Source organism: Peromyscus leucopus, chromosome 7, assembly GCF_004664715.2.
Source record: "Peromyscus leucopus breed LL Stock chromosome 7, UCI_PerLeu_2.1, whole genome shotgun sequence".
Taxonomy (NCBI): Eukaryota; Metazoa; Chordata; class Mammalia; order Rodentia; family Cricetidae; genus Peromyscus; species Peromyscus leucopus.
Genome location: NC_051069.1, coordinates 89,408,234 through 89,422,078, shown reverse-complemented (window position 1 = coordinate 89,422,078; position 13,845 = coordinate 89,408,234). Strand labels below are relative to the sequence as shown.

General features: G+C 37.6%; 1 protein-coding gene and 2 pseudogenes across 3 annotated transcripts in view; all 3 read right to left on the bottom strand.

The window, feature by feature from the left end:
• Positions 1-13,845, bottom strand: part of Stag1 (stromal antigen 1) — a 333,420-nt gene that overhangs the window by 70,311 nt on the left and 249,264 nt on the right. For all 3 annotated transcript variants that reach the window (XM_028869949.2, XM_028869951.2, XM_028869952.2), the window contains 3 exons: positions 5,498-5,615; positions 4,100-4,203; positions 6-98 (listed from right to left, as the gene is read on the bottom strand). In XM_028869949.2, the coding sequence (XP_028725782.1) occupies positions 6-98; positions 4,100-4,203; positions 5,498-5,615 (315 nt within the window). The remainder of the gene's footprint in view (positions 1-5; positions 99-4,099; positions 4,204-5,497; positions 5,616-13,845) is intronic.
• Positions 7,064-11,237, bottom strand: LOC114693561 (annotated as a pseudogene).
• Positions 11,786-12,492, bottom strand: LOC114693546 (annotated as a pseudogene).

Below are 13,845 nucleotides of genomic sequence, written 5' to 3'. Positions count from 1 at the left end.
TCTACCTTTGATAGTAACATAGGAAGTGTAATGATAAAATGCTCCGTTAATTTGTTTCTATCATCAATTTGAGTTTTCCTTTCTTTGGCTGTTAGCACCTAGAAATAAATGGAAATAATAAAGTGTCATTTAGCAGTTTAAAAATTGAAAATGTTAAGATAAAATGATGAAGAACTGGCAGATGACATAACCAAGAAATTTAAGAGGAATATAAAAAATTAAGTGTTAGGATAAGCTTAAGTCAGAGCAATAATGGATGTATGGTTATATTCAAATAAATATGTATTTCTCATCTGTCTAGCACACATGCCTACAAGACATAATAACCTAATAACCATAATCAAACTTAGTGCCAAGATTCTGATCCTTACCAGTCACTGTAAGGCACATGGCTCACAATAGAAATAAATGGTTGGTTATTGTGTAAGAACAGAATGGAACCCAGAGTTCAATAAATTCCTTTATGGTCCCCATTCCCTGGTATTTATACCCTTGGTAGACCTTTTTCCCACAATGAGTAAGGCTAACTTGTGTGATTAACAGGAAGATACTAAATCTAACTATATCTCCAGCATGATTTCATGACTTTTTGAAGACTGGGGCATTAAACATACAGCAGTATTCACGTTACTGTTCTGAGAAAGATAATCAGCCATATGATGAGAATACTCAAACATCCCTATGGAGAGGGCATGCAGATAGAGAAGCTCTAAGATCACCTACTAACCATCAGTCCACACCTGCCAGCCACATGCGAAATATGATTCATGTGGATGTGACTTACAGCCTCCCAGTAAAGACTGATGATAAAGATGTGGTCAACCCTAAGAGGTGCTAAGTCAAATAGCAACTAAACCATTAATGAATTTCAGACACACACAAACTCTGAAATAATGAATGCTTATAGTATTAAGTCTATAAATTTTGGATTATTTTCACAACTGGGCCAGTTTATTCTGAAAGAAAGAAGTACAAAAAAGAGGCAACATCTATGAAAGGACTAGGATTTAGCCCTAAAAGTGAATTATTTGTCAAAGTTGGAGCAATAAATTTTTTAAGACTTATATAACAGAAAATTTCAAAATCACTAAAAAGCTGAGTACTAACCAGCATTCTGTCATTCTAGCTATAATAGTAAATTTTTCTCTGTAGAATTTTAAAACAAATGATATATAATTTCATTCGTGATAATTAAGTATAAGCGTGTTAACAGATAAGAACTTAAAAATAATAAGTTACTATTTTCAACAATATTAAGCAATAATACTTTAGTATCATTTTACATGCAGTCCATACTTTCCTCAAAAATTTCTTTTACAGCTTGCTAATGTAAGAATCCAAATAATTATATTTGTCTGCTATGTTCACACACCCTTCCTTTAATTCCAAATAATCCGCTCACTTCTACATTCTAAATTTGGCTAATTGAAACACTAGAATCTCCCTTAACATGTTTCTCCATTTCTATCCTTTTTTTAAAAGTTTCCATTTGTGTGTACATGTGTGCAGGTACATCTATCTTTTCTCTCCCTCTCCCCCCCCCAACACACACACACACACACACACGCACGCACGCACGCACGCACGCACGCACGCACGCACACACACATCTATCTTCTTCTTCTTCTCTCTCTCTCTCTAACACACACAGACACACAAAGACACAGAGACACACAGACACAGACAGACAGACAGACAGACACACACACACACACCCTGAGGCCAGAAGAGGTCCCCTGGAGGAAGAGTTACAGGTTGATTTTTGAGCTGACTGACATGGGTGCTGCTATGTTTCTTGAAAACTGGTAGTTATCTTGTTTACATTAAAAAACTCCCTTGCCCACACCTAGGCTCAAGAATATTTCAGATGTAGCAGTCTTATTTTCAGTGTTGTTAAGTTTAATCAGTTCAAGTGAAGTAATTCATTATGAAATTCCCCATCAATGTTTCAGGCAGTTATAGGCTATTAGTAATTGTTGCCTAGATTCCTTATTTTATTTGCGTGACAGAATAGTAGTATTCTAATGTTACTACTGTCCAATTACTGCCAGTGATATGACTGTTGAAAAGTTTACAAGAGTTCTTTTGTTACCTATAAACCAATACATTTTAATTTTACTAGGCTTAAAAGGTATGGTATTTTTGTGTTTATTAGGCTTGAGTTTTGTTAAGCTTCTGTTTAGAATTGTGAATCAATTTTGATGCTTTTTAAATCAAAGTTGGGATGTTTCTGGCAATTATTCTTCCATATATTTTTCTTAGGGGTTGGGCACGGTGGCGCACGCCTTTACTCTCAGCACTTGGCAGGCAGAGGCAGGCAGGTCTCTGTGAGTTCAAGGCCAGTCAGGGCTACAAAGTGAGACTCAGGTCACAAACAACCACCCAGAAATTTAAATATTCTTCCTCTTTGGAACTTTTATTACACGAATTGTTTCATTTGATGTTTTACACATGTCTATGGATCTGTTTATTCACTTTTTTCAACATTTTCTTTCAGTTATTTAAGATGAATCTTCTAATTTCATGTTCAATGTTTTCTCTATAACCAAGTGGTTTGTATCTTAAATGTCTCCCTCAAAAGCTCATGTAGTAATGACTTAACAAGTCTTCCATGTGCTGTGACTATTTGGAGATGATAAAAGCTTTAGAAAGTGGGGTCTAGTTGGAGGAAGCAAATCACTAGGTCAATGGGGAATACACCTCCAGTGAATATATAGAATATATAGAATATATATATATATATATATATATATATATATATATATATATGGAACTTTTCTCCTTTATTGCTGTTAGTTTCTTGGATTACTATCTCCAATTATCAAAATTGTGTTTTCCCTGTATATTTCTACCAAGTGTACCATTTGAGTTAACAAAGCTATGACTTGCCATTTGTCTACACTGAATCCATTCTGACAGGAAAGCTGCCTGTTTTTGTAGTCAGTACCACTCTGATAAAACTATACATCTTATCCACAAAGATTGAGAGGAGGGGGAGGTATTGGCTGTATGGCATAAACCTGGGGTGGGATACTACAAGAAACTCTTGCTGCATTTACCTGTAACTTTATCCTTTTTTAAAAGTTAAGGCAGGGTCTCTTAAACATGGTCCTGGCTGGTCTCAAAGCCCCATTTTAGTATCCAAGAGTAAGGGATAGGATTACAAGCACACTTCTCCATACCCACCAACTTTATCAGGTGGATATTTGTGACACAATTTTTAGTTTTACACTTGTTATTGCAAAAGGATTTGCTTATGTCTTTCATATCAAGAAAGTTCTTCCTTAAATACTTGCTAAATACTTCCTATTAAACACTTATTAAATACTTGCTAAATATATTATTAACCACTTATTACTGATAAGGAAACTACAGATATACAAATATTCACCTATACAAAGATTAGATAGCTGCTACACAGAAGAGGTTACAAATATTGCAGTCTTGCCTCTTGAGCCCTTAAATACTTAAAAAAAAAAAAAAAAAAAATCGCCCAGGCAGAAGCAGGAAGATCTCTGAGAGTTGAGGCCAACCAAATCTATACAGTGAGACCCAGGATACACAGAGCTACATAATAGAGATCCTGTGTCAAAAATAAATAAATAAATAAATAAATAAGTAAGTAAGTATTAATATTATTTTTTGTGTACAGGTGTTTTTCCTGCAAGTGTGTCAGTGCAGCACGTGCATGCCCGGTGCCCACAAACGCCAGAAGGTATCAGATGCCTGGGAACTAGAGTTACACAAAGTTGTGAGCACTGGGTGTTAGAAATCAAACTTGGGTTCTCTGGAAGAGCAGCCAGTGCTCTTAATCATCAATCATCTTTCCAGTACCCCTCCTGCCATCCCGGGCTTGTACTTATACTGTTAAAATACTATAGTAGAAGCAGGCACAAATACTAGAAAATATGAAGGAAAGATATTTTTAGAACTTGGGTCAAGCAGGTAAGACACAAAGACAAAGCACCATGCCATGCATGTATTATTTGTAAAAAATCCTATGTTTAGGGATACAATCACCAGTAAAGCGTCAAAATAGTCTAGACAGGTAATTGCATTTATAAGTTTGCTGTAGACTTTTTACTGACTGAAAACTTACTCTTTTGCCGGTACCCCTTCCCACGGGAGGATGTGCCTCAGCTGCTTGACGAATTGTACAAACCATTAGCTCTATAAGAGCACTCTCTTGACGGTCTGACATTGCTGAAATGAACAAAATATGAGTGAGTGGTTTCATAATCATATCCTAAATTAACACAATGATTTATTAAAAACTGCAAACATTATTACTTATGGAGAGTTAAGGTGGACTCTAGTTTTGACATTTCCCTCCCTCTATTTTAGTAATAAGTGGCTCCATCATTAAACAAACAAACAAACAAAGCACATAAAGTAAGGACTCTCGTCTTTTCTTACACCTAGTTTTTTTTAATTCCTTACTTTTGAGTAAGGCAATGATAAAATTTTAATGTATTCTCTTCTACATAACTTCAAATCTTAAAAATTTTCTTTGGCAGGGTGGTGGTGATGCACACCTTTAATCCCAGCACTCAGGAGGCAGAGCCAGGCGGATCTCTGTGACTTCGAGGCCAGTCTGGTCTACAGAGTGAGATCTACTATAGACACCAAAACAATACAGAGAAACCACGTCTTGAAAAAAACAAAAAACAAAATTTTCTTTGATTTCCCATAAATAAAAGATTGTCATATATTTAACAGGTTAACAATACACTGTAATGTATTTCCGGTCAATATACACATATAGTTTTGTTTTTTTGTTTTTGTTTTTTGAGACAGGGTTTCCTGGAACTTGCTCTGTAGACCAGGCTGGCCTTGAACTCAAGAGATCCACTTGCCTCTGCCTCCTGAGTGCTGGGATTAAAGGCGTGTGCCACCACACTCAGCTCACATACAGACATTTTAACTTATTAAATAATTTATAAAGTATAATTTAGTCCATGTGCTTATAATCGAATCAAGTATTTTCAAGTGTTTGATAGACATGAAAATGCTGCAGTAAAGTATCACTAATACATATGTGTTTATGTATGATAAATTTCTAAAAAAGAAATTTGCCCAAAAATGGGAACAACATGTCAAGGGCAAAATCTTGAGTTCAAGTCTCTGAACTGATAGGAAAAAAATAAATAAACAAAAGGAAGAAAGAGAAGAGGAGGTTTTTGTTTCATAGCCCTTTTCCAGGCTTACAGAAAAATACAAGAAAAAAGATTTACTTTTGAAAAAATTAAACATTAAGCGTATTTTGTGTCTGAAGTCAGCAAACAAGACTTGAATATTATACAACACATGGACTTTGCAAACAACTTGTGCATCATATTAACTGTGTTAATATGGAAAGGTGTAAAGAAGAAATTCTTACTATTGTAGGAATTAAGTTGTTCTATTTAAAAAGACACATGGCATGTTTACACAGAAGATGTTGCATTTATCAACGAAAATAAAACAAAATGAAAATAGACTTGTCAAAATACTATACCTTCCTCTCCTTGAACAGGTTCTTCTAATAGCAACTCTGTCATACATTCCCAATCTTTCAACAGTTCTTGAGAGCTCTCCCACAGACTGTCCACCAAGTAGGCTGCATGTTCATGTAACTAAAATTAACAAATTGAATGTGACCAAAGTATTTAATAAGAGAACTACTAATAATATTGTGAGTTAAATCATTTTTTTTTCACAATTAAAATGGCTTGGTCTGAACAGTTCTAAGCCATTCAAAACAAAAATAAAAACCTTATATATATGTATGTATAGTTGGAAGGTTTCTCGGGTTCCACCTGGCCGGTATATGGCATACCTGTGGAGGTCATAGGACTTGGTGTGCTAGACCTCACCTTCCACCTTGCTAGAGACAGTCTCTTTTCACTATCACACAAGCCAGGCTAACTGGCTACTGAGTAAGTACATAAGGATTCTCCTCTTCTCATGCTTAAATGGAAGGTACTATGCTATCTCTCTAGGCCTGTTTTTCTTTTTACAAAGGAAATAATTTTTTCCAGAATTCCATTTGAAATACTGGCAGATCTTGTCATCTTAGTTAAGGTAACAAATTTAAGTCTCTCTTATTTCTTCTTCCCTCTTCTCATTTGAGTTTAACTCAATGCACCTCTCATCTCACTATTTTCTATTGTCATGATTCTCTTGCTAAAACATATGTAAGCCCCTTATCTACCCTTCAAACACAAACTCTCTTCCACAGCTAGTCATTAAACCTTAAAGAATATTGTACTCTTTAAAAGCTCTTCAGGTAGACATGTAAAGATGCTGACACTGGTCCAGATGATGATGATGATGATGATGATGATGATGATGATGATGATAATAATACTTTTCCCACCCTTGTATGAGTTTCAACTTTTTTTTAAGAAAAAATTTTCAATCATTTTATACAACAATCAAAGATCCCCCTATTCCCTTCTCCAACCCCCCCAAACCCCCCCACCACTCCCTCCCACAAGAAGGCAAGGCCTCCCATGGGGAGGCATATCCAGTAGGGGCAAGTCCAAGCCCTTTCCCCTGCCTAAGGTTGCATGAGGTGTCCCATCATAGGTAATGGGCTCCAAAAAGTTCCCTCATGCACCAGGGATGGATTCTGATTCTACTGCCAGGGGGCCCCCAAAGCAGATCAAGCCACATAATTGTCTCCCATGCAGAAGGCCTAGTCCTGTCCCACGTATCTTCCACAGCCATCGATCCAACTTTCATGAGTTCCCACTAGTTTGGTTTGGTCGTCTCTGCAGGTTTCCCCATCATGATCCTGATGCACTTGCTCATAGAATCCCTCCTCTCTCTCTTTGACTGGACTCCTGGAACTCTGTTTGGCTGTGGATCTCTGCACCTTCCTCCATCAGTCACTGGAGAAAAGCTCTGTGATGACAGTTGGGGTATTTACTGATCTGATCACTGGGGCAAGCCAATTCAGTTCAGGCACCCTCTCCAGTATTTCTAGTAGTCCAAGCTGGGGTCATCCTTGGGGATTCTTGGCAACTTCCCTAGCACCGGGTTTCTCTCTATCCTCCATCACGGTATCTCTCTCATTGCTTTCCCACTCCATCCCTGTTTCAGCTCAACCATCCCATTCCCTTATGTTCTCATTCCCCATCCTCTACCCTTCATTGCTCACCCCTTACTCCCAGTTTACTAATGGAGAAAAAGATCTTCAATTTTTGAGGCTAGTGATATCCAGCTAGTTAACACTTGGGATTATATTTTATAAACTATAGATCACAACTCATTTTGAGTTCTTAAACTAATTTATTCACTGAGAGAAAAGTTTAAAAAATGAAGCCAAATAGAAAAGCACACACAAAGGGTAAATATTATTTTAAGGCTGGGAATTGAACCCAGGGTATTGTGCATATTAGGCAAGATTTCTACTAAGCTACCTTTCCAATCCTTAACTGTTCTTTGTTAGTATGCTTGTACTTGTTTCCTCATCAGTAGTGGTATCCCTTAAAGTGCGGATCATCTTTCCAGATTTACTGGTTATCTACTGCTATCTAGGCACAGCTGACATTTAAACTGTGTGTTTTTTCTCCTCATTAATTAATCTTGTAAATCTGGATGATCTGTGAGTACTGTTCTATCTTCTTTTAACTTAATTTTCAGCTTTATTTCTACTGTATTTAAAATCTTACACATTGACTCCAGAAATACCTAAGAAAAACCACATTCACACATGTATGCAAGTGAGGGCAGGTGGACACACCCCCACACCTCCACCTCTCAATGAATTGTCAAAACCAGGAGGTAACACTAATTAGCATTTTCGCTGAGGGGGGTTTGTAATGGGACATCTTTAAACTTTTTAGTCACCCATATTAAAGAAACTATTCCTCAGTCATCACTAATCTAATCCCTAAGGTGACAAGAACAAATGGTATATAACTTGATGTCAAAGATAAGAAACAGGAAAACAAAAGTACTGAAATATCGCCATTAAACCTATGGTAAGGAAAAAACTTGTTGAGTAGGTACAGTTTTAGTTAGGGAAAATTTTGAAACAGTTCTGGATATTTTAAAACTGTTGGCAGAGACAACAGCACAGCAATGTGGTAGGTACTTAATGCCACTGAATTGTATACTTCGAAAGTATAGTGGTACTCAGATTACCACTATAAAAACCCAAGCTGACTAAGTATTTTCTTATGTTTGACTAAGTACATGTATACTGCTGTAGAGAAGGGTTATATCCAGAAGATTATAACTTTTAAAAACAGAAGCCATATCTTTCTGTTTCCTTTAATGCTACTGGTCTTTAATTCCGATTTAAGTTTCATGATTCCATCCTTGCCTTTTTTTCTAAGTACTTGTTATGTAGTCCATTGCTTTTAAACATTCTGTGAGATTCTAAGATATGTTTTTAAGTTGCATTCAGCTGTTTTAATTTTCTTTATTGCAACTTCAAAGGATAATGTTTTTTAATAGGTCATGCTTGTCCGTTTATATTTTCTGGCATAACCAATGGAAGAAATATTCTTCTTCTCCCCCACCTTCCAGTAACACTTCCCTTAAGTATTTGTTGCCTTTTTTCTGCTTTTGAAATGAGCTTTCAATTACAAAGTATCAAACTACACTCAAAGGAGAGAGTAGAAAAAGCAAACCAATGGCATAGTATGGAGAAGCTATATGTGAAGACAGAGCAACAGAGGCCAAAGTGACTGAAACATTGGTTACAAATGTTCACAGGAAGCTAAGCTATCCAACAGGGCAAACACTAATGTCAGCACAGGGCAGAGACTGGTCACTAGGTGTGTGTCTGGGTGTTGCAGAATTTGAGTTCAGGTTCTATATGAAAACAGAATTTTTTCCAGTTAAGAGCTCTTGGTTTGCACTGATTGCAAGGTGGCTGGACCAGTTTATGTCTTTTAAAATGGTATAATTAAGCTCATAGATGAACTGAGACTTTAGCAGCTTCACACTTCAGTGATGGTGTATAATTGGGGCTGAATATATAGTTTACCCAAATTCCAAATGCTCTTTCATATTCCTTTTAGTAACAGAATAAAAACTGTTTTGTAACTTGCTGGAAACAGTGTAGGCATCTAAATAACATTCCTTAATTTGAAACTGGAGTTAATTTTCTTGAGAATGCCCTTGTATGTTGTAAAGAAGACTTGAAGCTCCATTTTGCTATCTTCTATATTATAGACTCTATAAAAAGCACATTAGGTGGGATGAGGCAGTTGAAACAGAAGACATCAACGCTATTTTAAGCAGGCACCTGCAAGTTATTCAGGTTCTATCTTCATGACAGAGCTCAAGGTCCTGAGAGGCAGGAACATAAATGCTCTGGTTTGGCAACAGTAGAGTATCATGCCCCCCCCCCCCAAATGCTTGGGATGATATCAGAGCTGTTCTTATTAAATTGTACTGCAGAGTCTGTCGCATGATGAGGAGCTTTATTGGCGAAATTTGTTTCCATATAGATGTGCCCGTGGTGAGTAAATGTCACCTAAATTGCCAAGGTTTTAGCCTTTTTTACAGGTACCCAGACTGACTTAGGAGCCACATACCCACCAGGTATCATTCCTATCCCCATGCAAAGTTTAAACTTGCCATTTGAATCACTGTGGATCACAGCAGTAGGTGAACAAGCAAAGTTTGCAGGTACTAGTTGATGGAATGAAGAATTACCTACCAGACTATCCAGTCCTCCTCCCTAAAATGATCTAGAGCTCCTGTCTGCATACAGGACACCTCTGATACATTAACTGAGCGACCCGGGTCAAGATTTAAAAGACCTCCCAGATCACCTTGAGAGGGGATGACCTAAGGCTGTTCCAGGTGGTTGCAGTGGCAGTACCAACAGGGCTGCCACCTGCACCAGTGTTCTCATGATGAATGAGCTTATGTTTGCAATGGATGCCATGACTCCCTTCTGCAAAAGCATTTGGAGGTTTATGGCACACAGAGGCCAAGGAATCAATGTGGCAGATTAGCTCATCCAGAAGGACTGGCCTGAAGAGGTCTGTCTCCGTGTGAGATCAATGTTTTCTCAGAGACTACTTCTTTGGCTGTCACAGGTGAGCTGAAAGAAGGTGACAATAAATATAACCCTTATTTTCAAGTCAGGATTATCAAAATACTGTGTGTACAAGCTTAGGACCTATTGGAACAGCTCCTCCATTTCTGATAGTTTCTTGAGAAACAGCTTCACTAAGGTCATAAATAGAGTGGGCTGTACCTGGGTACTTTCAGGACCTCCACTCCTCAACCCCAAAGGAAGCTCTCTAGAAACTCATCTGCATTATTGATTCTTTCAGTATAATCTCCTATAATTCATGGCTGCTTAAGAACTGGGGTCATCCATGGAGTCCAAGTTCTCAGAGAGAATGGCAATGATAATCTCATGCTTGGTGTACTCGCAGAATATACTCCTGAGGACAACTACCAATTGGATAACTTAATTTACTTTGGTCTGAATTAGATCAAGCAATGTGCTTACATGGGTGTTCTGCTGATGTCATATTGTCCAATGGCCTGAACAGCTTTGGAAAAGATCAACATCTACCTCAGGTGTATATTCCTTCAGCTCTGCCAGAACCTGAGCAATGTTTGCTTGAGATGTAAGAGCAATCATGATGTTTAACTTCTCTATTTTAACATAGATAGGATCCTTGTACTTCACAAAAAAAAGACTTCGTGGTTTGTTTTTTTTTTTTTTTGTTTGTTTTTTCCTTCCCCTTCAACATTTTAGGCCTTCTCTGGAAAATTAGGTTGTTATTCTTCAGGGCATTATTATGGCTTTCCAGACAGCATGGTGACAAGTGGAAGGGATACTTCTTCAGTAGCATATTATAGTATTTGGGAGTCTTTGGGTGACAATTTCAGAAATTTCTTGAGGATGTCTACTGCTCAAAAGCACCATTACTGAGTTGGCATGACTGTCCAGGACTTACTTCCTCACAGATACTATTGGAATTTTCCCAGGGGTCTGCCCTGAGATTTCTCCCAGAGTCCTGGGGAAGATGCTATGTCTAGCGTGGGGTTATCTGAGGGAAAAGAATCTATGTACTTTAGTTTCTTATGTCCGTTTACTTTATTTCTCTATAACAAACTTCTGTCTATACAGCTTCAGTTCTGTCCTGACACTCAGCTCCTCTCTGTCCCTTCTTCTTCTATTTTCTCATAGTTTTAGTAAGCTCCTACGCTTTCAATCTCATCTTCATCTTCAGTTTCTCTGCTTCATCTTCAGTTTCTCCGTCCATACTCATTTTTTCTCTTTCTACTCTCTTGACCTGAATCAATCCTTATTCTCTACAAAAGATCTGCCTTGTTCCTTTCTCTCTAACCATGTGAAACTGCCCTACCATCCACAGAAACTCTGCCTTATTCTCCTTTCCTCTGGTCACCCAACTCTCTGACCAGGAAATCTGCCTCCCCTTCCATGCACCTGGATACGCAAAAATCCTTTGTTTTATGTCAAATGCTCTGGAATGCCATTTGGCCAGTCTGGGAAAGGAAAGTCTGAGCTTTATTTGCACAAGAAACAAAGCTATGCATATACAGTCCACCTGTCTTCTAGGCTCTGTAGGGAAGTTACCTAGTAGATCAGTAGTAGGTCTGAGAAGTTTATACTGTTTGCCATACAGCCTAGTAGTATATGAGCACACAAGAACTTCGTAACAGAAGACAGATAGATACATTTTTTTTTTTTTTTTTTTTAGTTTTTCGAGACAGGGTTTCTCTGTGTAGCTTTGCACCTTTCCTGGATCTTGCTCTGTAGACCAGGCTGGCCTCAAACTCACAAAGATCTGCCTGCCTCTGCCTCCCGAGTGCTGGGATTAAAGGTGTGTGCCACCACCGCCTGGCCAGATATATCTTAAAAGCAGAATAACACCAAATATCCCTGATAAATGACTTTCCTCTAGAAAAATTCCTTGATCTTTCCAGGTATAGCTTTATTATATATAGCTGAATTTCTGTAATATATTCTTGTAGTTTGCAGCAAGATACTGATTTTCCAGGTCATCTTTAGGGCTGTAATTTGATAGCCTGCCAAGTATGAAAATCTGGATCCATTCAGTGCACTCATTAAAAAAAGTGAGAAGCTAATAGTTATTTTGTTGTTTCAGAGTGACTAAGTTGCTGATTGGCTAAGACTCAACTGATCTCAGACAATGATGCTACAGTATTAGTCATCATTACTGGATTTGAATTTGCTAAGAGATTCCATAGAAAATACAGAAGTCCCTGATTTTCCATTTGTTCATTGACAGCACAAAATTTTGCTACATAGATTAGATTGCTGTCATTTTCTGAACATAGGGATCTTTGTTCTTTAAGCACTTTTGGAAGGATTCAGAGAGATATTCTGTAATCTTGTTTATCTGGACACCAAGACTAAAATCACAGGACTAGGATCTTCACAAATCTGTTGGCAGCCATGATGGTCATGTCTGGATGACTTTTGGCATAGTTCATTAAATAGAGGTACCCAATCCTTTGCTCCAGGTTGTCAGTCTACATACACTATATCTGGAGAAAGCTAACATTTTCTTGACTGTCAGTACCAATCACTTTCTCCTTTGAGTTTGGCTTTCTCTCTCTCTCTCTCTCTCTCTCTCTCTCTCTCTCTCTCTCTCTCTCTCTCTTTCTTTCTTTCTCTCTCTCTTCTTTCTTCCTTCCTTCCTCCCTCCCTCCCTCCCTTCTTTCTTTCTTTTTCTTTTTTTTTTTTGGTGGGGGTTACAGGATGAGCTTGAGACGAGCTCTCACTATGTATCTCTGGCTGTCCTGGAACTCACTAGGTAGACCAGGCTGACCTTGAACTCCAGAGACTTGCCTGTCTCTGCCTCCTGAGTGCTGAGATTAAAGGCATATGCCTCTACGCCCAGCTGAGTTTGGTTTTTAATTCAAAGATTTCTCCCTTTTTAATTAGTTGTGAAGTACTTGAAATCAGTCATGACTCTGGATCTAACAAGCACTAAAGGCGAGAGCAGAGAGACAATGGCAGCCGGAGAGCCTAGACAGGGTGACATGTGTAATGGATTCCTTCTCACCACAATTCTTTCTCTAGGTCTGAATACTGTCTTTTTCATTCAGTTTATTTTTTTATGTATTTTTCTATTATTAGGCTTGCTGCACATTTTACTTCTTTATTTAATTAGAATATTATGCTTCTACAGTTTTGTATTAAATATCAGTCAGACTTTATAAGCTTATCCTCAAAACTTTAGACTTAGTTACCAAAGATTCCTACATTCCTGTTTTTCTTTTATTATATTTAAATTTCATTTTGCTAAAAAACATTCTCAATGATTTGCAATATAGAGTTTGTAGTTGGAAAACATATCCTTTGATAACTCCACTGTTCTACTCTCTACAGAGTTCCTGTTAGACAATACAGTAAAACTGTAAATTTGTACTTGCTGACTATTCATTTTCTCTCATACTTGAACTTTTGCTTCTTAAATGTTTGAATTCTAGTTTAAGCTCTCTTCCTCTTTCATAAAATTCTCTTCTTATACTTTGGGATATAAATTATGTTTTTTCATTAATATACTGTCTTTATGTTTCTTTTTCAAGCTTCAGATACTCTTGTTTGTCAGTTCATGCCAGTAAGCTTAATTTTAAGACCCTGGCTTCCTCAGTTGACAGAGAAAATGGAAAGAGGAGAATCTGTAATCACACAGAATTTCTTTTAGTGATATACATTTGTAAGCAAATAATTCTCTGTCTCCCGGGTGGACATAAAGTACCTCAGCATTCATTTTATTTCTAAGACACACTGTATATATCCTAAATGCCCTGGACTAGCAGTTCTAAAGTGGTAAACATGTATGTTATGTATTCAACAGTCTCTGCTGCCCTGATCCTTCGTGT